Source organism: Anser anser, assembly GCF_964211835.1.
Source record: "Anser anser genome assembly, chromosome: 5".
Lineage (NCBI taxonomy): Eukaryota > Metazoa > Chordata > Aves > Anseriformes > Anatidae > Anser > Anser anser.
Genome location: NC_139725.1, coordinates 51,837,088 through 51,862,988, shown reverse-complemented (window position 1 = coordinate 51,862,988; position 25,901 = coordinate 51,837,088). Strand labels below are relative to the sequence as shown.

The window sequence follows — 25,901 nt, the reverse complement described above, 5'->3', positions numbered from 1 at the left end:
TTTACTTCTTGCTGTTTCCAGACTGGGAGATGTATTGTCAAGGAAGTATATTTTTTGGACACTCACTCCACCCAGTGAAGGAAAACAAAACACTCAAATGAAAATTTAGAACTAGAGGACTGGTGCTGCTTTGAGACAATCCTATCTTATTTTGTTAAAAAGATGTTGGAAATAACTGTAATATTAATAAATTGTAATAGTGTTATTTCACTAGAGACGTCCCCCATACCCCAGTCAAAATGTGTGCATCTCACTGTTAGATGTCTCACTGCACTGATACATTTGATTTTGTGTTTTCAAGTCTTCTCAAAAGGTGGCAGTTAAATAGACCAGTGGCTGATAAGAAGAAGAAGAAAATAGCATTTGTGGACAGCAGACACATCTCTGGACCTGCATTCCATCTTTTAGATCCCAACCATAAGCAGGTGAGAGGGGGAGTTTGAGTCTGCCTTTATTATCAGTTTCACAAGAACAATTTCATTGGCTTCATTTGATACTACGGGTTATAAGCTTGGAGGTTGAGATCTTGCAATCAGGCCTTCAGAAGAAACATCTGACTTAACAGTAATGGATTTTTTTTGTTGCTGTTGTTCTGTAACCTAGGAGAGGATAAGAAAAGGACAAAATACAAGTAGCCCCCTTAACCTCCTATATGACTTTGAAGAGTGGTTACAAGGAGAAAACGACAAACTGTCCAAAATTCTTGCTACGACTTCATCTTCCACAGAGAAAATCAAGGCACGCCATAGCAAACTGGAGGTTAGTTTTCCAGACAGAGATTGAAATAAAAGCATCTCCATAAAGAATCTTAAAAAAATGAAAAACAAACAAACAAACAAAAAAACTTACGCTTCCTGCGTTAGGAGACTCCAGTGTTACAGAGAAACTAGTAAGCTCAGGACTTTAGGACAAGTATTTTGCTCTTAATAAGAAAGATCTGCCAGAGCCAAAGTGGTAGAAGGGAAAGGAGCAGCCTGGCCTGTAGATGTTGGACTGAACATTTCTAGCGTGGTACAGCAAAGATGTTCATTAAAAGAAGCTGATTTAAAATCAGGGTTTGGTATTTGACATTACTGTTTTAAATTTGTTTGAATGAACTAACAAAACATGCTGTAAGAAATGAAACAAAAATATCCAAAGCTGCAGGGGTCCTGCAGATGAGTGGACCATTAATTCAAGCCAAAACAAACAAACAAAACAAAACAAACAAACAAACAAAAAAAAAAAACAAGGATAGAAATAAACATGCTGTTCCAGAATACCCAGTAGTTTGATTTAGTACCACTGGTTTTTAAAGTGTTAGATTTAAAAAGTAAGATCTTCTTGAATTCCGAGTTACTGGTGTAACTTTGTCTTTGCCTGCAGGAACTGCAGGCTCGTGTGCCTGATGGTCAGCGTCACTTTGAGGACCTTCTTCATCTTTATCCTGCCATTGGCGACTCTGAAGGTCTGGAGGACCTGCGTTACCGATGGATGCTTTACAAATCTCAACTGAAAGAGTACATGAGTTTGCCGGTAGGTGACAGCACTCAATTTGCTGATCTCTGCCTTTGCTCATTCAGTTTGCTGCAAATTGCTAGTTCCAATTCAGCTGTACACTTATGTGTGCTTAATTAAAACCTTCCTTAGTAAATGCCATAAAAGACAGAACAAATATAGCTATGTATTTATAAACATAAGCATGAACCTTCTTGTATTAAAATAAAAGTTGCGCACTAGTTTTTTTCACTTTATAAGCAATGCTCAGAATATTTCTTAAAGTGGAAGGTTCCAAACAGAACAGTAATTGGCCATTGTCAAAAATGCACACAATTGGGGATGGTGAGGTTTTTGCATGTGAGTATTTTGGTTATATACCTTGTTCTGGGCAAATGGATTTCTAGCATTTTTGCCCTTTCTCTATGCAGCGTGTTCTCTTGAATTATTTTTTGAACAGTTCCTGTGGTAAGAATATATTTACTGTTCATTATTTGCATCTCTCCTACTAGAAGACGGTGATCAGAATAGCCACTGACTGAACTAACTCAGAAAGTAACAATGCACAGGAGGACCTTGTCCTATCTATGTCCCTTTTGAAACTGTCTTCATGAGCTAAGGATGTAGAATGGGATAAGGACAGGTATTTTTAAAGGACAAATGCAGTATATTTTAATGTGTGAACCAAATGTTTAAAGACTTTATAGAGTTATTACATTTAAGACATACTAAGGATGGCAAAATTCATCCCAATATGTAAGATATTGTGAGTCATACTAAAGGTATTCCCATGTTCTTAGCATAAACATACATAATTATTAAGTGTTTTTTCTAACTTAACATTGTCTGTTCAAAATACCTTCATCAGAGTACTTGACTTTCCAGTTGTGCATTTGGCACTTTCTATACAGAACGTGAACACCTGAAAAAATTGAAACCCCAGCAAATTTTCTGCTTCAGGAAACCTTGGTTTCAAATCCAGAAATTATTTAAAACAAAAATCCTTTAAAGTTCACAGAAGGTATTCATGACCTCTGTTAATCAAAAGCATATTTCTTAGAATTCATTGCCACTGATTATAATGTGTAATGCTTTTTTTGAACAAACCCTCATGTAAGTATAAGTATAGTCAATAGGTGTCAGTAAAATCAAACTTATTGGTAGGAGAGCATTTCATCTGATTCAAATAGTCAAGAACCTGAAAGCATTTTAGCTTTCTGCCTAATATGTGTTAAAAAGGTCATTAAAAAAAAAATCACCTGCTGGTTCACTCTATCCAGATGACCATGAATTTAAAGAAACATCCCGTGTAAGGTGAATACTCATTTATAGGCTCCACTGGGATCTTAAGTTCACACTTTTTTTTTTCCTTTTTTTTTTTTTTTTAACAGAGTATGAGATCTTTGGAAGAACCAGACAGATCCAGAAAGGTATGAGAGTTTCTTATCATTAAACTAAAAAAAAATATATTTTATCAGACATTTCACAGATAATAATTTTAACTTATTTTTTTGCAAGATTCTTAATAATCAAATAATTTCAGGAATGTCTCTTAAAAAAAGGAAGTTTTCTCTTTTTTTTTTATTTTTTATTTTTTCCTTTATCCATAGAGTCCATCTCCTATATGCTATGCTATATGAACTTAATTCATTTTTCAAAAGATACTAAGGAACACTTAATATCTCTCTCCAAAGGATTTAGGGACCAAGTGACTAAATAACCTTGAAAATGGGACTTCTGATTCTTTTAGACACTTCAGAAAAATTACTTTGGATCATTGAGCTGACTTTCTTACTAATGCAAGAAAAACAGAAAGTAAAGAGATTTGCCTAATGTTATTAGACTAAATCCTTACTCTAAGCAGCAAAATTCCTCCTGTGAAGAGTTTCTTTTGGAAGTGATGACATAAGAAACAGAAGCAGCACAGCAGATGATAAGGACAAGCTTAAAGAAAACAAAATACTGCCAGCTTCTTACTTAACCTAAGAAGCTTTTCTGATCCACTTTTCATAAGTCAGGGAGTGTTTCTGTTGAGCTGGACAGTGCTGAACAGTCCTTCCTCTATGTCAGACCTTGCTCAGTTTACAGAGAGTTAGCTTCTACTTTGCACTGTTATCTCACTTTCACTGTGTTTTCAGAAGGAATAGAATAAGGCTCTATTTGCCCAACACAAGGTAAATTGGATGAATAAAGTGTTGCATGAACATAATCACATAATCATCTTAAACTAAACCAAGCCCTTGATTTCTCCTGTTGCAACACCTCTTTTGAAAAGACCAATATTTAAAGTGCAATACAGTGCAGCTCTAGTATGGTGAGAAGTCAAGATTTCTTCATTCAGAGATATTCCTTTGGTGCTCAAATGTGGAGAAGCAACTCCCATGTTTTTCCCCAGTGAAACAGTGACTTATTCCTGGTAGTTTTCACACATCACCTGAGTAGTTTTGTCTACAGTTCAGCCTTCCTGAAAACCCCCGAAGACTTTCCAGTCTTGCCTGCCTGGCTCAGCATTAATTGTTTAGTACTGTTGGTGATGCAGTAAAAGTTGACAGAATTTTGCAGGTTGGAAAAACAATGTGACATTTTAATACTCGGTGTAGAGGGAACATTTAGTAGTGTTGCCTTCCCCTAGAGGAGGCCTAAAGGGACAGTCCAGAAGACTGACCAAGGAATTCTCTGCTTTCATATGATTCAGGTGGCTAGAGTTGTCTGGAGAGGAGTGGAGTGAGGAAAAAAAAAAAGTAACAAACAAACAAACAAAAACAATAACAAACCAAAGCAAATGAGCAAACAAACAAAAAATCCCTTTGGACATCAGCCCATCTTCACTGAGCAATTAGATGTTGTTTTGTAATTCATCTTTCCCACCTGCCTTGGGGTAGGAGGTATTTGTTCCTCAACCTCTCTAAAAGAGACTGAAGTCTTCTGTTAATTTTCAAGGATACTGAAATAACATAATGGCAGACAGCAAACATTTTTCAATTAGGCCTACAGCAAGAGCACAAAAAAGCATTCTCTGAGTTTTTAATAGCTACTGAACACAAAGAGAAACAGCTCGGGGTGAGAAGGATTGTAGAACTGAAATAACGCATAAGCGCAAAGGAAATGGCTCCCATTGCACCAACGTTATGTGCAGTTTTCCCCCAGCCAGTACAAATGTTGTTGTAACTTACACCTTAATCACTTCAGTGGGATTCTGCAGATTTCAGAGCATTCATTCTGGATTTAAACTGTGTCTACAATCAGAATCCAAGTGCCGTAAGCAGAGGTGTCTCTTTCACTCAGGCTAAGGCTCTTATCAGGATGTGAGCCTGCTTTGACATAACGTGGTTGAACACCATTTAGGAGAACCAGAAGATAACGTTGATCCCTTGTGGATGCATCACTGTTCAGGCTGAGAGAAGAGGAAAAGCAAACCAATTGCAGAATTGGGAGCTTTGCAGTTTATTTTAAAATCAGATGTAACACTTAAAGTGTGAAAAATGAAAGAAAGATAAGGTAAAATATTTTTGTATGTTTTGACTATCCTTTCAAATCTGTGATGAAGGAAACCACTCAGAGTGGCTGATCTCAGGAGTTAGTATCTGCAGAAAGGACACCTGGTTGGGGGCTGCTTCACTGTACTTGAAATATCCAGTGAGTTGGCATGCAATGGGAGGTGCCAAATTTTCTGGTATTTTGGACTGATCTCTGCTTCTACAACATGAGGTCCCCGGTGGCTCTGCTTGTCTTCCAAGTCTGAGATATGAATATTTTGCAGCAGAAACAGATCAACCTGGAAAATGGGAAGACCCAGGGGCAGCCAGTCTCATTGCATTGCCCTCTGGTTTTATTCGTTTTCTAGCCTGCGTGGCAAAGTGTTGGCCAGAATAGAGCCTACTCCATGTTTATTAATGAGCTTTTTTCTGATCATTCATCCTTCGCTGAGGACGTGCCCCTAGCCACCGGTGCCCTTAAGGAACAGCGTGGCCTAATGACTGGGATGTGAGCAGCTTCTTGTTGATTAACAAAAAACAGTTGCAGGAAATTGCACTGGCTGTAGTGAATTTTTAGCAGGTGCCAGTGACAGGGCAATGTAGATGGATATTTCTGCAGGGCACCTAGCACATTCAAGGACGTAATCAAGCAAATGCTCAATAATAGCTATGATAAATGTTACATTCAAAGGTTGGCTCTGAGTTAACTGAAAATATTCCACGGACATTCTTAACAAAAATAGGAAGTCAAAAGCTCATTATTTACAGGTCTAGGCAGCACTGCTTGATTTATTTTCTCAAGTGCTCAGAGTAATTACACTTCCTTGCTACACAAAATGATTCTGGCTTTATTGTTTGTACAAACAAAATAATTAGAATTCATTACATCAGTGGTCAGCTAATTGCTTCCTTTGAGATTCTGCTAAGAATAATCTCCTATAACACATGGACAGAAGGAGCCTGTAATTTAATCTTATTTAGAAACACCATTGATCTGGAGTCAATCAAATTAATGCAGCCATTCAGGAAACTGTGCAAAGCAAGAGCTTGCCACAGCTTGTCAGGAAGAAAACAGTAATGCGTTCTGCTCCGTCCAAGTGCAGGTACGACAGGAATTCTTCAAGGCAGAAACTCATATTACAAAAATGCTCAGCATCATATGTACATGCTTGTGTTAATGGTGCCTTTCTATTGAAAGTATGTGGACTGTTTACTTTCCTGTAGTCCTGCTGGGTTTTAATCACTTGAAATCTTCTGTGCAGGTACATTAATAGTAAAATGGAAAAGACTTGGTAAAATGTATCTTTTCCTCAGCTTTTCTTATCTCTTTTGACTAAGCAAATGTTTTCGTGCTGAGCAAAAAAGGTTAGGTGTCAGCCAAGATGAAGCCAAAATGCTTCAAATTCAGGGCTGTGGGGGGAGCCAAGAGCTAGAGCCCAGTTTGTCAGTCAGGATCTGATGTTTTGCTGTGACACTTTGCTTTCTTGTTCTCTGAAGAAATGGCCCATATTTTTTCCATCACTGTGTCTATACAGCTGTGCCTGCCTGCTGTAGGAATTATAATATGGCCCAAACACAGGGAGAAGAGCATCTCACCATTCAGATTAATAACAATTCCAGTTGGAGTAACATCACTCAGCAGTGGTGTTTGCTCAGAAAGGAAACTTCTTAGGGATAAGGAAAAAAATAAAAATAATAATAATTAAAAAAAAAAAAGCTGAAAAATCCTGACCGTTCCTCTTCCTAATTCTGACCTGCTGCTCAGTATGCTGGCCAGACAGCATCGTCACCTTCCTTCTCCAACAGGTCCACTACCTTCCCTTCAGGTTACTGCAACTGAGACTGCCTGCCTGGCTGCACTTATTTCTGTAGGGTCTGGGTTTTTCAACAATCCACATTGCAGACTTTCACAAATGCTAGAAAACAGGGACTCCTTGTTTGTCTCTTGCCTGGTTCTTCTACTTCTGTGCCTTGCTGATGCTCTCCCTCTAAAGAGGTGGTGGTGCAAGGTGGAGAAGACATTTTGCTTCCCAGGACGCCTAGTTCTCATCTTCTGTTGACAGTAACGTGGGTGAATATGTGGTTGGCCCCTTCTTTGTTAAAAAGATGTGTCCTTCAATTATTCTACCACTTTGTGAAGTATTTGCAGATTTTCACTGAGCAGATATCTTAGAATGATGTTTCTCAGTGGATATAATTTTACTTACTAATTCAAAGGTATCAAGGGAGAGATTTATTGACAACAGCAGAATAAAACCAATTTCCACTAGACACACAAAAAATATTTTTAAACTACTGTGAAAAGCACAGTAAGAAAAAATATAATAATATCTCATTGTATAAGTTTAGTGGCTTTTTAAAACAAACAATCACATTTTAAAGTGATTTAAATAGAATACAAATAATATTCAAACTATGCACGATGACTGAAATTTCAGGTAAATTTAATCTTGAACTGAGGGAAGTCACTGGTAAAGCGGCTGGAAACATGCATTGTTGATGGGATAGACCAATGTCTGACCTTAGTAACTCTTCTACAGCTTCAGAAAAATGTTGTCTTTATTTCAGTTTTTATTCTTTCTATGCCAAATTTAATTAATTTCATATTGCAAGGCTGAGTGGAAGTTGGAAACTGGGAGTTGTTTTCCTTATCTACCTTCCTGTATAAATGCAGGATACTGATGTCTAATATTAAACTTTCAGGCATAACAAAAACGTAATCCAGTTTACTAGCTGCCTAAGACTCTTCTTCCAAAAGTAGTAAAAAATTGCTTAAGTATGTTTGGATAAATCATGTTGCTTATGAGTGTATTTAAGCTAGTGGTATATTTGTGGTTTTAATTATTCCATTTTCCTTTCATGATTTACTTGACACAAATCATGATTAAAGTATTCATCGTCTAGTAAAGATGAATTACTCTTCACCATTTTCTAACATCTTAATACATCAGAATTAAAACTGACTATATGTATTCTGTATAGATACAAATAGATGCATACAAATAGAAACAACTTTGTAGCTTAACATAACGCTTTGGGATTAAGGGAAAAAAATAAACTGCAAAGATTTTATTTCACTGCCAATAAATATATCTTAAAGGTAAATACACTGCAAATCAATGTTATTTTACAAAATGAGAAAAGCTTGTTCTAAAAAGTTGAAATTGACTACCTCAAGTGTCTTGCTAGCTGATTTTTAGAACAGTTACCTTAGCTATGATTTTAAATTGCAAGCTAAAAGCCTTGATTTAAATATCTTTTTAATAAAGTTATTTAGAGGTATTTTTTGTCAGGGATTGAAATCAAAGTAAAGAACCACCATCCTTCCTTGATACTGACTGGATTTCCAGAGCACGGATTTGTGTAGCACTGGTTTAAAAACCTCTTACCCTGTTCTGAAAGTTTTTCAAATGCTTCCCTTGTGATACTTAAGGGACTCAGTGTAACTCACTGCCTTGCTGTTGGGTGTGAAAAAGTGCTTCGAAATTACCCTGCTGGAAATTTGGCCCACCATATTCTCATAACATAGAACTAAGAAAATTTTAATGACCCATCCTACCTACTGCTTTACTAGTCTTCCACAGTGCTTTCTGTCTTTTACCCCACATCAAACACTTCCTGGGTAAAGAGAAATCAGCTTCCACTGCTGGGACCAAACTGGGACTTTTTATGCTTGCTAAGGAGAAGCCTGGAGAATTATAGAAATACAGGCCTGGAGAATTATAGAAATGAGTGCTGCTTTAATGGATCAGGCTGTAGCCCTTGTCCAGTGGCATGCTCATCCTAAAAGCATGCATGTTGTTTATGCATGCAGAAGCTAACCTTTGTAAATCTGTTTGTGTCACAGCGACATATGGCACCGGACTTAGTTCTAAGTGACTTCGCAGCAGAAAATCTGAAATATCTGCCATGTGTGATTGCTGAAATCTCAGATCTGAACTGCTGGCTTTTCCGTGTTTGTCGTTTCTTTTAAATCAAGCCTTCATCAGAGATTCTAGTTAACCATCCATCCGTGTTGAGGTACTCAGGATTTCCCCTCAGGGAGAAAACAAAAGCCTGTAATTTGCCTGTATGCTTACTTATTTACATGCATACACTTATCCTCTTCAAAATTGAGAAGAACATTGAGGTTACAAAGTCAAGCAAACTGAAGATAGAAAATGTCAGAGCTGAAATTGCTTGTGTGACCTCAGTTAACCTCCTTCAGCACACACGTTCTGGTAGCCCTTTGTTAGATGGAGAATGATAAGCACAGGACTCTGAAGGGTCCCAGCCATCCTCACTCATTCCTCACTGCTGGTTGCCTACCCTGGGCAGTGTTTATGTTTAGGAAAGTATGGTTCTGAACCCAGTGGCTCACTGTCCTTTTGCAGAGGCCTGACTGACAGCATTCGACACTTGGGTTTCTGCTGTGGTGTGTGGGAGTGAGCCATAGCTTTGTCCTACAGCTTGCTGGATGCTCAGCTCTGTAGGGGCAGTGCTATCCAACTCCCCCAAATTGGGACCTCAGCAAGGAGGGAAAAAAAAAGTCCTTTTCTCTTGAAGAGACAAGCTGTGATTTGCAATATTGCTTATCTCAGAGAGGGATATTCAGGGCTCTGAACTGAGAACTGATGAGGAGCCCACCTATAAATGGTCTCACACAGAGGTAAAAGTCCAATTTGCTTTGGTTTGAGAGAGTAGCCTCTGCTCCCCCTGGAGCTGATCTATTCTGGTTGGCAGTAACCTGCCTCTGTAAGCAGCAACTATGTTTCTAGTGGTATCTCAAGTGGCAGAAAGCCATGGCCTCCCAGAGGCAACTGCTTTACCAAAAAAAAAAAAAAAGCGATGGCACATGATGATGACATGCTTCCATTTAGAAGTATGGTAAACTGCTGTTCCTGCCTTCTTGGCAGCTCTGCTTGTACTCAAAGGAATGACGAGGTGGCAGAAATCACACCCATGTAGGCGATCCCTTCCAAGGTCTGTTCTTCCTATTAAGGTGTTCTTCCTCTGTCCCTGTTACTATAGGTTAAGCCCATTATGTTGTGATCTGCCCACTGGGGAGATACAGGCCTGGATTCATCCTGTCTGAGCAGTGGGCTCAGGGGGCTTTCAAGTCATGCACGGTGCAGAGAATTTAGGTGGGGACAGATTCTCCACAAGAAAGAACTAGGAGCTAGGTTCAAGGCTGACTTCTTCATGCCTCTAGTAGTTGACCCATGGAACTCCTTGCTGAAGGATATTGGACTTTAAAATTTTGCATAGGTTCAAGGAGAAGCTGGATAAGGTACCTGGAAGAAAGATTGTCTGTTAACAAGGTAGACAAGCTACATAGGCTCAGGAAAGTGCCAGAGCTGAAAGCGGTTGGAGGCTGAGAATATGAAGGAGTTGGTTCCTTTATCCATGGGGAGAACAGGAGTTTTCAGATAGCAGTGCATCTCCTCAGATGGTATCTCAGTGAAATGCTCTACGGTCAGAGGAAGAAATCCAGAGTTGATCTTCTGTACTGAATCCCTGATTCAGTGATGTAGTTATGACTTTTATCGGACATGCTGGTGACATACAAGCAGCAGCCAAAACCCACTAATGAGAATGATATCAGATGCTGTATTCCTCTGCTTCCTCATAGAGCCAGATTAACTGGGTGTTTCTGCACGTCCTGGAATGTGGTCAACAGCAAACCAGGGAGTGCACTGAATTTTAGCAAAGCACTTCAGCAATTTATAGAGGAATATTCTGTAGCAAGTTCTAAAGTGCTTTTCTGCTGTTTCTCATCCAAGTGATTTTTCATGGTGCACTGGGTAAGGAGTTATTAACTGCAAACAGATTTAAGTGCTGAGGACTCCCTAGATCTAAACCGATGCTTGTCATTCAAACACCCCAGCATGAATCAAGCACAAATGTGAATGTTCGCAGCCAGTGCAGTTCATTTGGTAACAAGCATGCATTTAGCATTACACAAAACACAGCTGTCTGCCTCTTGACAATCCATGCTTCTCCTGATACGTTGAGGGATAAGGGGCAGGGAACAGGCGCTTATCTTTGATGGTGAACTTTAAAAGTATATTTTCATTTTAAATATCGACCTATTCCTTTTCCATGTGTGTTTCAAAAATGTCTTAATGCTTTGGCTCGGTACCCAGGTATTCCAGCTGTTATTCTAAGATGGTGGAAATTAAAGTTCTGTTGACTTCAGTGGAGTTCTGCCAGTTTTCCTTAGAGGAGGATTTGGTTTCAGAGTATTTTGTGAAGCCTAGATCTGACACACACACTGCAGACACCGTGGGTGCTGGGTAGCAACTGTACTAATACCAGTAGCTGAAATGAGGGGAGAAGGGGAAATCCACTGTGTAGCAAGGTTTGTGGTTCCCACTTTTGATCTCACATGGAAATGAAATGTTCAAACTGGCTTTTGCAAAGGTGGAATTGTGCAGACTGTCCTTTTCTAACACACAGTGATGTGCTAAAGGGTTGGGACTGTGGTCCTGACTCCAGGTAGACTTGTACAGTCCTGATCACTCCAAGTCCAGCATAGCAGAGGTTTTCACCTTGGCCTCCTCAATTCCCTGTTGGTGCTGTACTTTCAGGTCACTGCAGCCTGAAAGCATCTCTCTTGCAGTACAGACTTAAAAAGCCTTAGCCAAATTGAAGTGCTGCTTTGTTCACACCCAGGAGAGGGAATCAGTGCCTGGAAGCTTCTGAGCTTTTTCCAACTGTATCATCTCCCCTCTTCAAAGTTACTGTCTCTCTCAAAATTTTCTATCCTTAAATTATTACAACTCTAGCAGTGCTATCATAAAAAATAATAATAATAAAAAAGAAATTGTTCCAGCCAGCCCAAAGCAACAGAATTACTGTAGGATTCATGTGCACAAGAATAGCAGAACCCGGATGTGTAAGTAATGAATCCATTTGTAAGGGTATCATTTGAACTCCATGAATAAGTAGTTCTCAATCCCAACTTTATTTAGTTGTCTCTGTGCATAATCCTGCTGCAGACACTGTCGTTAATGGTAAATCTCCCATGGATTTCGGTGTGTGCAGGTTGGGGCCCTCATATATTAAGGGCTTATCATTGCAAATTTGCTGTAACCACCAAACTCTCACAGTGCTTGTGTGCCTCATCTTCAGCCCTGCAGAGCCATCGTAATGCCATGTGTGTGATAGGAGAGGCATTTCCATGGCAACAAATGGAATCAAAAATACAGATTCTGACCTTGCTGTGTGATCAAACAAAACAGAGAAGCTGGGCAGCAAAGACAGAAGTTCATCAAACACAAATGCCTACAACCCCAGCAAAGAGTTGGGAGAGAAACAGCGGATAAAGACAAAATATTTCTCCTTCTCTGAAGTTCTGCCCCCAGGCACAAGTTCCTCCACTGATTTTTCTAATGCTAGGATCTTCTGTGGTTAGCCTGAGTATCTTACCCTGCAGAAAGCTCCAAGGGGAGCAAACGATAGCTTGGTAATAAGGCCGTTTCATATTAATTCTTTCTGCAGGATAAACTTTGAAAGGCAGTACAATTTTACAGCTCCTTCCCATAGATCTTAGAACAGCACACTTGACAAATGACATTTCAATCTCATCTTATTTTTTAAAGTTGCATTAACAGCCTTTGCTTTAGAGCTCAGGGCGGAGTCAGTGACCTGCTCTGAATCAGACGTTGGATCAGGAAAAGAGCTGGGGTAGGAACAACATGAGTGCCTTTGGAAGTGGGGCCATCGTAGGGTGCCAGACAAACCCGAGTGGATGGATAGCTGTAAAGTAGGTTTTAGGTGCTGTTAGAAAGACTGGCTGTCCTTGACACAGCTGAGTGTCATTTAGAGCTGGGCTTCTGATCCCCAGTTTGAGTTTTTGAGGACCTTTCTGAGACTCATAGCCGTAATGAACTGTGGAGTAGTCACAGGTCACAGGGTCCTACCCATTAACATCTCCATTAAGCTTTATTACATCTTCATGGTAGAAGAAGGAGTGTGGTCTGAATTGTCCCAGAGCAGATGCAACTCCCATCTGGTCTTCCATCAACAGAACTACACCTGTTAATTAAAAAAATAAATAAATAAATAAAATTGCAGAGGAGATGAAGGGTTTCAGGTCTGGGCTCCAGTACTTGAGAAGGGAAAGTGCCACCAGTACTGGTAGTTACGCCTCGTACTTTGGCTGGTGTTTGAGAAGAGAACACAGTAGGAACAGATGACTCCTGTGATCCAGCCAGGATGGTGAAGCCTTAATTGGGTGGGTAAATGCCAGCTGTACCCAGGAAAGTTCCCAAGCGTGCTTACAGTCAGAGTGCCACTTGCACCCTGACACTTACGCATTGACGGTTCCAGTGCCCAGGGACCTGAGTTTTCATTGGGGTCGGTGAGCAAGTTCCAGCTGAGACACTGTGCAGGTCTGAAATGATAGAGCAAGCAGCTCCTGCTTTGCTGCCTCTACCTCTGCCCAATACAATAACTAAATCTCATCAGCCATTTGATGTAATGGAAGGAAACCGACTGCATCTGAAAGAGGATTTCACAACACAAGTGTCTTGTGATGTGTAACCACAACAATATATTTGCCTTCATAATCAGTTCTGTAAACATTTATATAGAGCTGCAAGAGACTGGAAAATTTAGAAAGCAGTAGAAGAGACCCTTAGAAATAACAAGGAGTGATTGCTTTCCTTTACCATCATCCTTCTCAACTTCTCTGCTGATGTTTCCCATGGGCTGTACCTGATGGTGCTTTAGTGGGACAAAGGCATTGCCTGTTAAGTCATACATCCAGCAGAGGCCAGGAGCCCTGATTTTGCTATAGTACTGATATCCTTTGAGGCTTGAACACAACCTAAGCTCCTTCGAATTAACTTCCTTTTGTGAAAAACACAGATCCCACTGCAGCAGATGTTCTGTGCTCATACTTGTGATGTAGGTTGTTATCTAATGCTGTAGCAGCATTGTGTTATTTCTGTGTTCTGAGTATAAATCCAAGTTTGATGAAATTAATGGGTTATTGAGTCATATTTTTCAGGACTTTTTTTTCCTTTTTTTTTTTTTTCTTCAAAGCACACACAGTTCTTCTTATTGACAGGAGATATCCAGGAATTCTGCCAGTGGAGATCTTGCTTCTTAATTAATATTTCCTGAATTCTGTAGCCCCAGATATGTTCTCTCCTGTTTGTGTTAATCCAGATTAGATTGATGAGGTTAACTGAGCTACTCCTGATTTGCACCAGCATAAGGAAAAGTGATGTAACTTTTTTGTGTGCATCTCTTCTGTGGCTGTTCAACAATAAATGTTTTGTGTTTTCTCCCATTCTTTTGCATCACATAAAAGTTTAAGATGTGCCTGGGAAGGTGTAAGAGGAACTGAGGCATACTGCAGTGCAGTCTGAGTTATTGTTTGGTTTATGTCTTTCAGAAGCGCTCTGGAGTGTGCTCCTTCCTGCATCGAGTGTGCTGGGCAGCACTGCCACTGCAACTTCTCCTCCTGTTCCTTCTGCTCCTGGCCTTCCTCCTGCCCCTGGTAGAGGACACCCACAGCTGCACGCTGGCCAACAACTTTGCTCGGTCCTTCAACCTGATGCTGAGATACGAGGGCCCACCTCCAACCTAACTTCTTGGCATGACAAGAGGTGACTCAGAAATACAGACTCTTTTTCTTTTTCTTTTTTTCCTTTTTTTTCCTTTTTTTTTTTTTTTTTAATTTTAACAACTGCAAGTATTGTAGACTTTAGGGCTTCTAATAGGGCCATCTTATCAACTGGGTATATCACATAAATGCAGCATAAGATTAGTCCACATTAATCAAGTATTTGAGCAAAAATAATATTTTTACAATATTTTGTTATAATATTTATAAAGTGTATATAGAGATTATGTATATGTGTGTATATATATATAAAAAGTATATATAAATGCATATCTGTGGTCAAACTAACATCTCCATCCACTCATCCACTGTTTGGGGATAATCCTGCAATGTTTATGTTTATACCATCTTTCAGCAAGGAACACTGAATGGTGGTGTTGTTGTGGTTGTTTTGGTTGTTTTTTGTTTTTTTAAATCAGATTTTTGATGTTTGCAACCAAAGTCAGCAAGTATGCGAAGATGCGAACATGCACCAGAGTGTGAACCGGGGAGCAGGTAGAACAGAATTGTGTTGGAATGCAGGGGTTGACACTCAGCCTGAGGAAAATTGGGACAATTCTATTTAAAATCTTGAACTGTTTTTTCAGTATCTGGATGCAGGTATTGCAGAAGGTAATGGAAATTTTTCCGCTGACTTAAATAGAAGTGGGGGTGGGCCTTCTCCTGTTCTCTTTTTTTTTTTACCAGATTTCTTTTCCAATTACTGTGTTCTCCAGCCCACCTGAATCAGGAGAGGTAGAATACAGCAGGAGGAAAGCTGGAAAAAAAAAAAAAAAAAGACTTTTTTTTTGTTACATCTATATAGAGAACTTGTAAAATCAGGTCATAATTTTCTGAACAAATTTGTGAGCACTGAACAAAACCTTATATCAGTGATTTTGTCTTTAAAAAAGCAGTGGAGATTTTATTGTTAATATTATTATTATTATTATAACTTTATAAAGACTCATTTGGGAATGGATTATAAAGCCTGAACAGTGGGATACAACCTGCCTCAATGTCAGCATTGCAAAAGTCAGAACTACTTTAATAATACCTCCCTGAAAACAAATCTCTTTCATAGTCTATTTTTATGTTAATGTGTTAATGTTTTGCTGTGATGTGAACTGACTGTATCAAAGGCAGGCAAGCATGGATTTCTATATAGGTTGAACGCCAAGGTGATAACAATTTATCATCTATTTACCTAGGTTTATGCCTGATTTATCAAATTTCTGAATGTACATTTTAACATTGTCTTTTAATGTAAAACCTCAGCTTTACTGTGATGAAACCATTCTTGGTGGTGTTTTACCTAATTGATTCCTGAAAGGAAAGGTAATTTCTAAAATTTTGTGCCATTTCCGAGAGCAACACCTTATTTTCCCTTCATTTAGCTTCAGTAATAAGGGGGGGGTGGGGGGGGACACCGACAGAAGAAACAGTTATTTTTCCCATCCTGGCTTTGGTGCAGAAGTTTGCCTTGTCCATACCAGCGTGTGGTACTTGGTGTTTCCCAAATACGTTCCAAAATAATATTAAATCTGTTGCACAGGTAAATTATTTAGTAGCTGAGAAATTGGAGGAGGAAGTCATTTTTCTTTAACAAACCCATGAATGTTTTGTTAAATAAAAATAACTCGAGTAGAATAGGAAGGCAGAGCAGCAAGGAGCTCATTATGGGCACAGAGTGAAGGGGAACAAGCAGATGTCAAAGAAGAGTAGATAGAGAAGAGAGGGGTCCAACAACTTATAAAGCCTAAGAAAGGAACTCTCTTGAATAACAGAAAGGACAAGAATACAGTCTCTAAAGAGGAAACATTTCTGAATCTTTTTGATTCCCTCTCCCTGCTCAAGTATTGATACTATTGCATATTAAAACACCCTTTCTTCAGTAAGATTTAAAATGGGGCAAGTAACAGGGACTCTGCCAGCGTTTTGAGGAGGCTCTTTTGCCATCAGCACTCTTGCACTGTCTTCCTAGTAATGCTTCCAACTAACCTGGTTTTGCTAGAGTTACATAAAAACATCAGATTTATGAAAAAAAAAAAAAGTGAAGAGGAGGATGTGGAAAAGAGCAAAGGATAGCAGGGAAGGTGAAGGTATTCAGGTAGAGGGCAAGGGGAGTGTGAGGAGGATCTGAACTGAAGCAAATTAAAGCCTGAGTGTCAGGAGGCAGCAGAAGAGAGTAAGAGAGCAGGCGGGGGGGAGGAACAGAGAGGTGGGGGGAAAGGCTGTATGCTGAGGGAGAACTAAAGATATTCACAGCTAAACCAGAAGTGAGGGAAGGTAGGGCCTGTCACTTCTTTCATGGAGGAGCCAGATGGAGAGGAGCTATAATTCATCAGAGAGCAGAGTAAATGAATTCCTTCTTTGCGACTGTTCTTTCTGGAGGCCGAGGACGTGCCTCCTCCACTCCCCCGATTAGCTGCTCAGGAGCCATGCACAGTCCCGCAACGCTTCTCTAAGCATTGCTGCCAGCCCCAGGGGAAGAACCCGGTGGCTGTGCAGCAAGAAGCTAATCATCATCAGGCACAGCTCCATTTCTAATGAAATGCTCCAGCGGAAAAGATGTGTGGGGGAAGAGGGGCAGTGACAAAACCTGCTGTATGGGGTTGTGTATACGTGTGCTTGTGCACGCACTTTCCTCTGGTGTAGCTATGTTGCACTTCTCTGAGTTTTGCTGAGCCTCTCCATGTGATGAAAATATATGCCAGCAAAAAAAGAAATTTAATGAGTAAAAATATAGCCACAAGAGGAAATCAGAAGGGGCATACACAAGTTTCGACTGTGAAAGCACATAATCTCACATCAGATTTCTTTCTGCCCAGCCTTTCTAATCTGGATGATTTTTACGGAAGCATGCAACTGGATAAAAAAAAAGTTACACAAAGGACCATAACAGAAAACTGCATCATCACCTTGATGTTTCAGTGTTGTGGCAGGATTTAAAGAAAAAAAAGAAAAAGGGAGAGAGAGAAACACTCTTGTGCTGCTGGGTTACATTCATTTTCTTCTTTAAATCCTTTGTTATCTTGCAGTTTTTTGCTTTAAATCACAGCAAATCTGTTCTCTTTAACTCGTGTTATCTGAATATCTCACTTAAGTGATGAATCTTTCTATATCTTTGCAATGGAAACCACTTGAAGCACAAGACTTTGATTTCCATCTCACTTAGAACAATTTCACTGCTTTTTATTGACCTCACCTGTCCAATGAGATGAAATTTTTTCTAAGGAATTTTACTCCCTTTATTTTTCTAAGGAATTTTAGAAATAGCAAAAGTAAGCCTGAAATGTAAGTCCAAAGTTGACTTTCTTTTTTATTCTCTAACTTTTCTTCTGAAAAGTTTAAGATACTGATAGCTGGAGGTGTGCATAAATATTAATTAAGTCAGTAGTGGGAACAATGAAAACAAAATGCTCAGTTCAATTTCCAGGAAACAGAGCAAAGGCCAGATTGCTCGAAACACAAAATAAATCATACTGTTTCTAAATCAGTCCTTAAAATCTTGAGCACTGTTCTTCATTCCAGAATCATTGATCACAGATGATTTGGGGATTATATCCTCACTTTAGTGCCTATAAAATGCTCATGCACCTCTGACATCTATTTAACTGAGATGTTTTGTAGCTCAGCTTCAGATTGGGGCTGCTGTCTTAAAACATCCCTTGCCAAAAACCTGGGATGTGCAAAACAGATAAGTGTCTACACCTGAGTGCTTGCACTGCTTTAATGCAGATCCAGCCACTGTCGGAGAGTGTGAAAGCCCTATAAAATAGATTGAAAATGATTGAGCTTATAAATTGTTTGTGCATCTGGCTCAGGCCATGTAGCCTACACTGCACGTAGATACGCAGCCTGTTCTCAGAGCAGAGTTCTTGTGCTTCTGTCCAAGCTCTCTTGCCTGCCTTATTGGACCCAGTAGGTGATTAACCATATTAATGACCCATCAGTGCTGAAGGCAAAATCCTACAGTCGGGTGCCAAAGCATTAAAGTAAGAATTCTGCACAGCCCCGAGGGCATACTTCAAACCCAGCCTTCGGAGTGAAAGCAAGCCTAATTTATAAATTGTAATTGATTTTGTAGCCAGATGCTTTCAACAGAATTTTCCATGACTGCAATACAGTGAAGTAGAAAATTGCTATTGTGCCACATGTCTCTGATTTCAACTAGCAATTTAGATTATATTAAATATTATTCATATATGCCCTCTCCAGAAATCTTTTTGTGAAAAGTGTTCAGTTCTATATGCATATAAAAATCATCACATCAGTTAGCACAGAATCTGCAGAGTGATAATCATTTCAACCGAGTACCAGCTTATTTGCCCTGACTGAGATATTAACTGAGATATTAACCTAGCTAATAAAAACAGCTAATGATCACTGGATACGCTTAGAATTTCTATTTCTCCATAGTCGTCTTCACTGGGAGTCAAAGACCTCAGAAAGAACAAATGTCTCCAAAAAAATGGCCACCACCAAATGTACGTATGGTAGCCTCTGCATGTCAGCAGAAGGTTACAGACTGAAACTGATTTATTATCCACCCTAGTATAGAGTATTTTGACTTTCAAGAAATATTATAAATATCCCAACAAATATATCTTCGCCAGGCATCACAGCTGTCTCCCAGGTCATAGGTTATGTACCCAGCTGGCTGTAAAAGCTGCTTTTGGAGTCTTTCCTGTCCATTGGATAGCATCATTTGCTATCCTGCAGCTGAAAACACTTTTACTCAATGAACTATATCAGCTTCTTCCAGAGCCACTGGGGGCTGGCAAGGATATTCTTAGTAGTGCTCAGATCATTGACCTGTTCTGAGCCATTACAAGTTTATTGCATCAGTCTAGCTGTCAGTGCTTAGCAACTCTCAGAAGCCAGTTTATTAAAATACTAAAGATAATGTTGGTAGAGACATCGTGATTCATTCAGAAACCAATCTTATTATTTTTGCCATTTTTAAACACAATTATAAATGGGCTATACTGGGTTCAGATCAGATTAGTCATAGATATTGGGTAACTGTGTAGAAGGTTTTAGTCACTTTTTGACTGGCAGAAGTATGTACAACAATTAGGGGTTCATTTTGCATTTCCTCAATGGTAAAATGAAACAAAGCTGAGATGCCTGAATACAACTTTTTCAAAAAAAAAATAAATATATATATATATAGCTTGAATATACCTTTTTCAAAAAAATATATATATAAAACATACAGTCATACTGTATATATATAAAGCATACAGTCAAACTGTCATACAGTTATTTTTTCTAATTATTTTCTAATTTGTCTGTCCAATCTGAAATACGAATGCATCTAACAGATATCAGTAGATCTGGAAAGAAAGTGAAGATATGTCAGGAATATACCAAGTCGAGCAGCAGCCTGAATGGCACCTTTGTTGCCTATCCTACTTCAGGAAGCGCCAGATGTGAGCTGGTTGTATCAGTGAGCCATCCCCCCTCCTCCTGTCAGACCGTGGGTGAGGTGAACCTGCTGTGCTGAAGGTACCAAATCCCGATGGCAGCAGCAGGAGACATCAAGCCTTCAAAAGGCAACCTGTTATCTCAGTGCAAGAAGCGAACAGGTGGGATTGGCGTAATGAGAGCAACCCTGACTAATGACACAGGAACAAAGGTTTGCCAGCCTGCTCTGCCAGACAAAACTGGGACAGTGGCCGTCAGCATTGTCCAGCTTCACCTCACTGACCGTGGAGGAGGCTTCCTTCAGGGCATCACTCTAGCTGAGATCTGAGCCTTGGGGGTGCTTCTTTCTCCTCACCAAATACAGAAGGAACTGCTAATTCAAACGCCTCAGTGACAGATTAATTGTAGGTGGTAGGCGCCGACGTGCCAGGAAAAGACACAGGAAATGCTATTGTGGAGAGAAAGATAATGAGGGTCTCTGTTCGATCCTTGGGAATTAGAGGTTCGTTATAGAACTGAGGTAGGCGAGTTTTTTTGTTCCTTTCCAAGTAATTGTGAGGTGTGGCCTTCAGTCTTCTGGGTTTGGGGATGAGCCTAGTCGATGCCTTATTGAATACCAGGGGATTTCTGGCTCCCAAGCCATCAGGGCAATGAGTTCCACATCCTTCCTGCCAGGTGAAAAAAGTATCCCACTGAATTTGGTTTCAAATTTGTGGAGGTTGCTTGATTTTCCTTCTCTGGCCCCAGTGTGTCAAATCCAAGGAAAGAGACAGACCAGTGTTACCCTCTCCAGACCATTTGTTATCTTCCCTTCTTTTATCATGTCTGCTTGCTTTGTTTACTTGCAAAGTAAATGAACCCAGTCTTCTCTGCTTTTCATAAGGCACCCATGCACTTGATCATTCCTGTCACCTTTCTCTTAAATGTTTCCAAAGCCAATTCTTCATTGATACACATAGCAAAAAATAAGGTCTGGTTTCAACAAATTGAAACACTTATTGGCCACTTTTCTTGTTTTTTACTCCTCCACTTCTCCATCCTGTTCAGCTTCCCTCTCTCCCTGCAGCGGTCTTGCTGCAGCACTTAGGCTTCTCGTTCCGTCTGCCAAACTCTGCTTGTCTTCAGCCCCCCCTGCCAAGGATTATTGGAAAGTTTCATGCCCACACCCAGCACAGCTCGGTTTCAGCCTGACCCTTTCATTTTGTGTCTTCGCCTCTTCACAACAGAAGCCTGCACGACAAATCGCAGCGCATTCCCTTTCCTTACCTGCGCTCAATTCTGCCTCCTCTCTGTTTTCTTCCAGCCCAACGTCCTGGTCAGAGTCTTGGTCCCACAGTGGCCAGCCTTGTCGTTCCCCCCTTGCAGCTCCTCCTGCAGATCCTCTGCCTTTTTCCACCACCCCCTGTAGCAAAACAGCCTTTGTAGCTCTCTGAGGGGGCTCATATCTGCTGCCATCTCTCCCGAGTCTCCTGCCCATGTCTTGCCCTCATCTGCCTTCCGTGTTGGCTCAGGGACCGTCCTTAACATTCACACCTGCAAATCAGAGTGCAAGGTGTCGCTTAACAAACAGTTATTAGCGATGAAAGCCCTGCCATTAGCATTGTTCAGAGCCTGCCCAGACCCTTTTTCTCTCCTTCTCTCCAAGCAGGTTTTGATGGGTAATCCAATTACTGCATGCAGAAAATTTCCCCTTAATTAGCACGGAGGGCTGGTGTTTTCGGCTCTGTTACCCTCGTGCTGCTGCTGTTTCTACGAGCACTGCCATGTGCCACTGGGCCCAGGGCTGTGTGCTCAAAGGTGTCTGCCCCAGAGCTGCCCAGAAGGATTGAATGTTGCTGTTAGACATCAGAATAAGCCAGGACAGTTTTTTTTCTTTTTTTCTTTTCTTTTTTATTTTTTTTTGGGGTTGAAAAAAAGAAAGAAAAAGAAAATGGTCACACTTAGCAAGCTGATTTCACAACTCATTCATCAAGCCCTCTAGCGAACTATTTATTTTAACTCTGTTTTGTTCAATCATAAGCTATATATTAAAAAAGGGAGGGGAATTGGGAGAGGCTGGAAGCCAAGGGGAGGCTGCGGTGCCACCCGCCGTTATCTGGGCGTTGCAGTGAGGCCTCCAGCTCGGATTTGGGGTTAGGAGCTGGTACTGTTCCTAAAGTGGCCCCCACCTTCAAAATTAAATTGTTTCTTTTGTCAAGTCCAATAGGCGTTGAACACCACAGGCTTGGTTTCGCTACAGATACGAACACCTCTGTATGGTACTGTCCACTGCTAAGAAATATATGTATGTGTGTATACATGTAATGGGGCGCGTAATTATTGTCCTACTTAAAGAAAGGTGACATTCCACTTCACAATGTAACTCTCAAGTGCAGCTTTTAAAAGAAATTGTGTCTGGAAAGAAAGCTGGGAAAGTTTAGAGGTATGTGTTTAATAAGCTTTAATGAGCTTTAATAAGCTTTGAGTTAGGACTTCAGCCTCCGAGATGAAAAGCACCCAAGACGATTTTCCCATCACCTTCCCAGATCAGACCTTGTAAGAGTTTAACCTGGGAGTCATGGACTGAGCACTGGCTGTTTCTGAAGGTATTTGGATGCTGGAGGTACTAAACGACTCCATTCTTAAACACCAACCCCCATTTTGTACATGTGGCTTACTGGAAATCAGAAGACCCCTCTTTGTCTTGCTCTGAGACCCCAACTGTTTTTGTCTCAGTGGATGTATTGCTTTTGATTGGAGTCATTATTTCAGTGTTTTCCTTTTAATTTGTGCTCACTCAGTTTATGGGGTGATTTCAGGAGAACATCCTGGAATCTTCCACCTACCCAGCCTCCAAGCTACCTTCCCAGCCTCTTACCTTCTTCTCTGTTTACCGGGCTGTGCTGGACCACTGTGAAACAATTACACAAGCAATAACGCGGGTGTTGCGTTTTCCTGTCATTGCTTTTGTAAGATGTAACACCGCATTGACATTGAAAAGTGGTAGGAGACCCAGAAACTGCATTATTGTTTACTAGCAATATAACCAACGTACAGTGCTTCTGCAGAGGACCTGTCCTCACTTCTCAAAACAGCTGGCTGTCCTGGGCCCAATTTCATTAACAAGGCTGGATTATAAACACTCTTGGACCCCTTCACCAGCACTCCATTAATCTTGCTTCCATCAGTTTTTGTGCTTTTGTTTAGTCTTAAGCTAGAGGAAAATTTAAAGAAATATGCTGAGACACCCTTCAAGGGTGCATAAATATCCCATGTGCGTCACAAAAATTATGGCAAAATGAAGGGATTTACTCTCACGTTGAACAAAATTAATAAGAACTTCTAATGAATGTATTAAAGTTATTAAGCACAGCCTGCGGTGAACTTTTCTGTAATTGAACCATTCTCTGCTTTTAATATAAAAGTCAGCAAATATTGTGGTATTCTGTTAGAAGTGACATGGAACTAAAATGGGAATTCTCCAGAATTAGAGGTTTATTGATACAGATCTAAATTACACCATTATGTCCCATGTTACATCACCTGCTCTGGGGCGCTGAGGAAACCCAAGGCTGTTCACAACAGGAACTCATGTTGTGAATGGCTTTAAAGTCTTCAGAGCTCCTCTGCGGGTCCAGGGCTGGTAGTGGAGAGGATCAGACAACTTCCCGTGAACCCTGTGCGTTCTGCTTGCTGAAACCCTGGCTCGAATTCAGGCGTCCCCAGCCCAGCTTCTTGTAAATGTTAATATCCAAGTAGAACAAAAATGTTAGAGGCAATTACAGCACGAACATCTCCTCTTGTTTATGTGTAGTAGCTGATAGCAGAGTCTGTAATAATAATCTGTGTTTATACATGTGCTGTTCAATGTAACCGCTGCCTGCAAAATACCTTTTAAGTGTCACAAGAAAATAACTGGATTGATGTCACTTTTTGCTTATATGAATACAATTATTTGCATTGCAGGGACCAGTTCCACTTTTGTCATGTTATTTATGATTTTAAAATACATTTGTGATAAATTAGGCTCATTTCTAAGGTAAACAAAACTGGAGCCAAGCAGCTGTCTCTGTACATGTGCATGTTATCACAGCTGATATCAAGTCCAAGTCAGACTCCTCGTCTTGCTTGGACCTTTCCTTAACCTTTCTGGCTTATTCAGGGAAATGCGGACCAGTCTATTTTCTTATTAAAAACGTGGCTTTTTGAAAAGCTAAACTTATTTTTTGAATCCTTTCTTTTTACAACTGTTGACTCAGAAAGACTGTAACACTCATATTTTTCTAAACTGCCTATTGCTTGTGTTGGAAAATAATATATATAAATATATTTTTTATTCTACAGATTTCCATGTAGTTTTGAAGCTCTTTGTTTTCATACATGTCCTCCTATTTGCTAGAATTATCTCAAGGAGCTGGAAGCTTCTGTATACTGACTCTCTATGAAATCATATAAAAATTTAACTGCATAAAAAAGACTGAGTTTATTTTTTATTTGAATTGCTGGAGCTAAGTCGTCTTTAGTGTTATTCCACGTAAGATGTGCGGAAAGAAATCAGGTCATTTTTTTGAAAGCCTGGACTGCGTTATGTAGCACTTCCTAAAAAGTCTTGACTGCAAGTCAAAGGAGTTTATCCTAGAAATGGTGCCAGTCCGGGGCCTGACTCCGTACTTCATTCACACCGTTCAGAACTTCATTTCACGAGCAGTCCTGTGAAATTTCACAGGAAATATTAAAAATAAGAGCCTATGATGTGTGAATAGCAGTGGCAGAGTGAGGCCCTTTTCTAACGAAGGACGGGGACTTTTAACCGGGGAGGAGGTTATGATCTCAGTGCCTCAGGACAGCACTTTGGGTTCCCTCCTGGGCTGTGGGCGCCTCCTGTGTGCTCTGGGCTTACCCCACAGCTGAAATACCAGATTAAATCAGTTGAAGCCGCGTGGGCAGATGAGCCTAATAGAAACCTACGGTGCAATATTGTGGAAAATGGCCTGATTTCATTCCGCAGAGCAGCACTGGGGGCTCGAGTCACTCGCAGCCAGGGCTTCTGTGCACCTGTGAAGCAGAGGCCCGTGCTGCGTGCCGTGACCGTGGTGTAACGTGGCAGGATTTCTGCACGCTGCCTGCAAAAACACTGCCTATTCCTAAGCCTTGCCAGAAGCGTATTTTCCCAAGTAAAAGAATCTGATACCACGGGACTCTTCTTGGATAGGTAAATGGCAGCTGGGACCTCCTGCGATCAGGCCACATTATTCTGAAAGCTTATCCCTTGATGACAAATAAAATACAATGTGGTTTTGTTGTTGGCAAGGGGGATAAAGAGACTGGAAATTCATCACCCCAAGCCCTTGCCTTGTGACTTCTGTGACGCTCCACTGTTTGCAATGAACTATGTTGCATTGGATATAACATCAGAGTATTTTATTTTATTGCATGTATCCTTTTTTTGTAATGAAAAAATGAAAAAAGAAATTGATGTTGCAGTTATAATGACATAAATAAACATGTTTTTCTTTGTAAGGACTTTTAAGTTATTCTGGGGGGCAGTTTCACATTTTCACTGTGCTTATTTCTTATCATCAGAGTATTTGGACTGACCTAGAAACACCCAGAACAAGTGAAGCAAGGATAAAATTTGCTGCTGTCTGCCTCTCTGCTCAGGTACCACTGGAGGAAGGTTGTGCTGAAAGTACCTGCTTCGTTCTAGCCCTGTAAGATTTAATAGAAAATGTCATCTTTTCTATAAGACTGTGCTGCTGTTTGAATAGAATTCTTCAGAACCCAAAGAAAATGTGAATTTGCTAAACCATATTATGATTCAATATAATTTCTTACAGCGTTAGCCTCTGACACTCCCTCTCTGTGGTGTTCCCCTCAGTCCCAAACCTGCTAAGACAAAGGGGAATTTTTTCAGAACCTCAAACCTGGAATTACCTCCAGTG

General features: G+C 40.3%; 1 protein-coding gene across 5 annotated transcripts in view; it reads left to right on the top strand.

The window, feature by feature from the left end:
* Positions 1-25,479, top strand: part of SYNE3 (spectrin repeat containing nuclear envelope family member 3) — a 65,132-nt gene extending 39,653 nt beyond the window's left edge. For all 5 annotated transcript variants that reach the window (XM_083838124.1, XM_083838126.1, XM_083838127.1 and 2 more), the window contains exons 14-18: positions 302-425; positions 604-759; positions 1,366-1,515; positions 2,868-2,906; positions 14,338-25,479. In XM_083838124.1, coding sequence (XP_083694250.1) covers positions 302-425; positions 604-759; positions 1,366-1,515; positions 2,868-2,906; positions 14,338-14,532 — 664 coding nt within the window. In that variant the 3' untranslated portion in view covers positions 14,533-25,479. The remainder of the gene's footprint in view (positions 1-301; positions 426-603; positions 760-1,365; positions 1,516-2,867; positions 2,907-14,337) is intronic.
* The last annotated feature ends 422 nt before the right edge of the window (positions 25,480-25,901 follow it).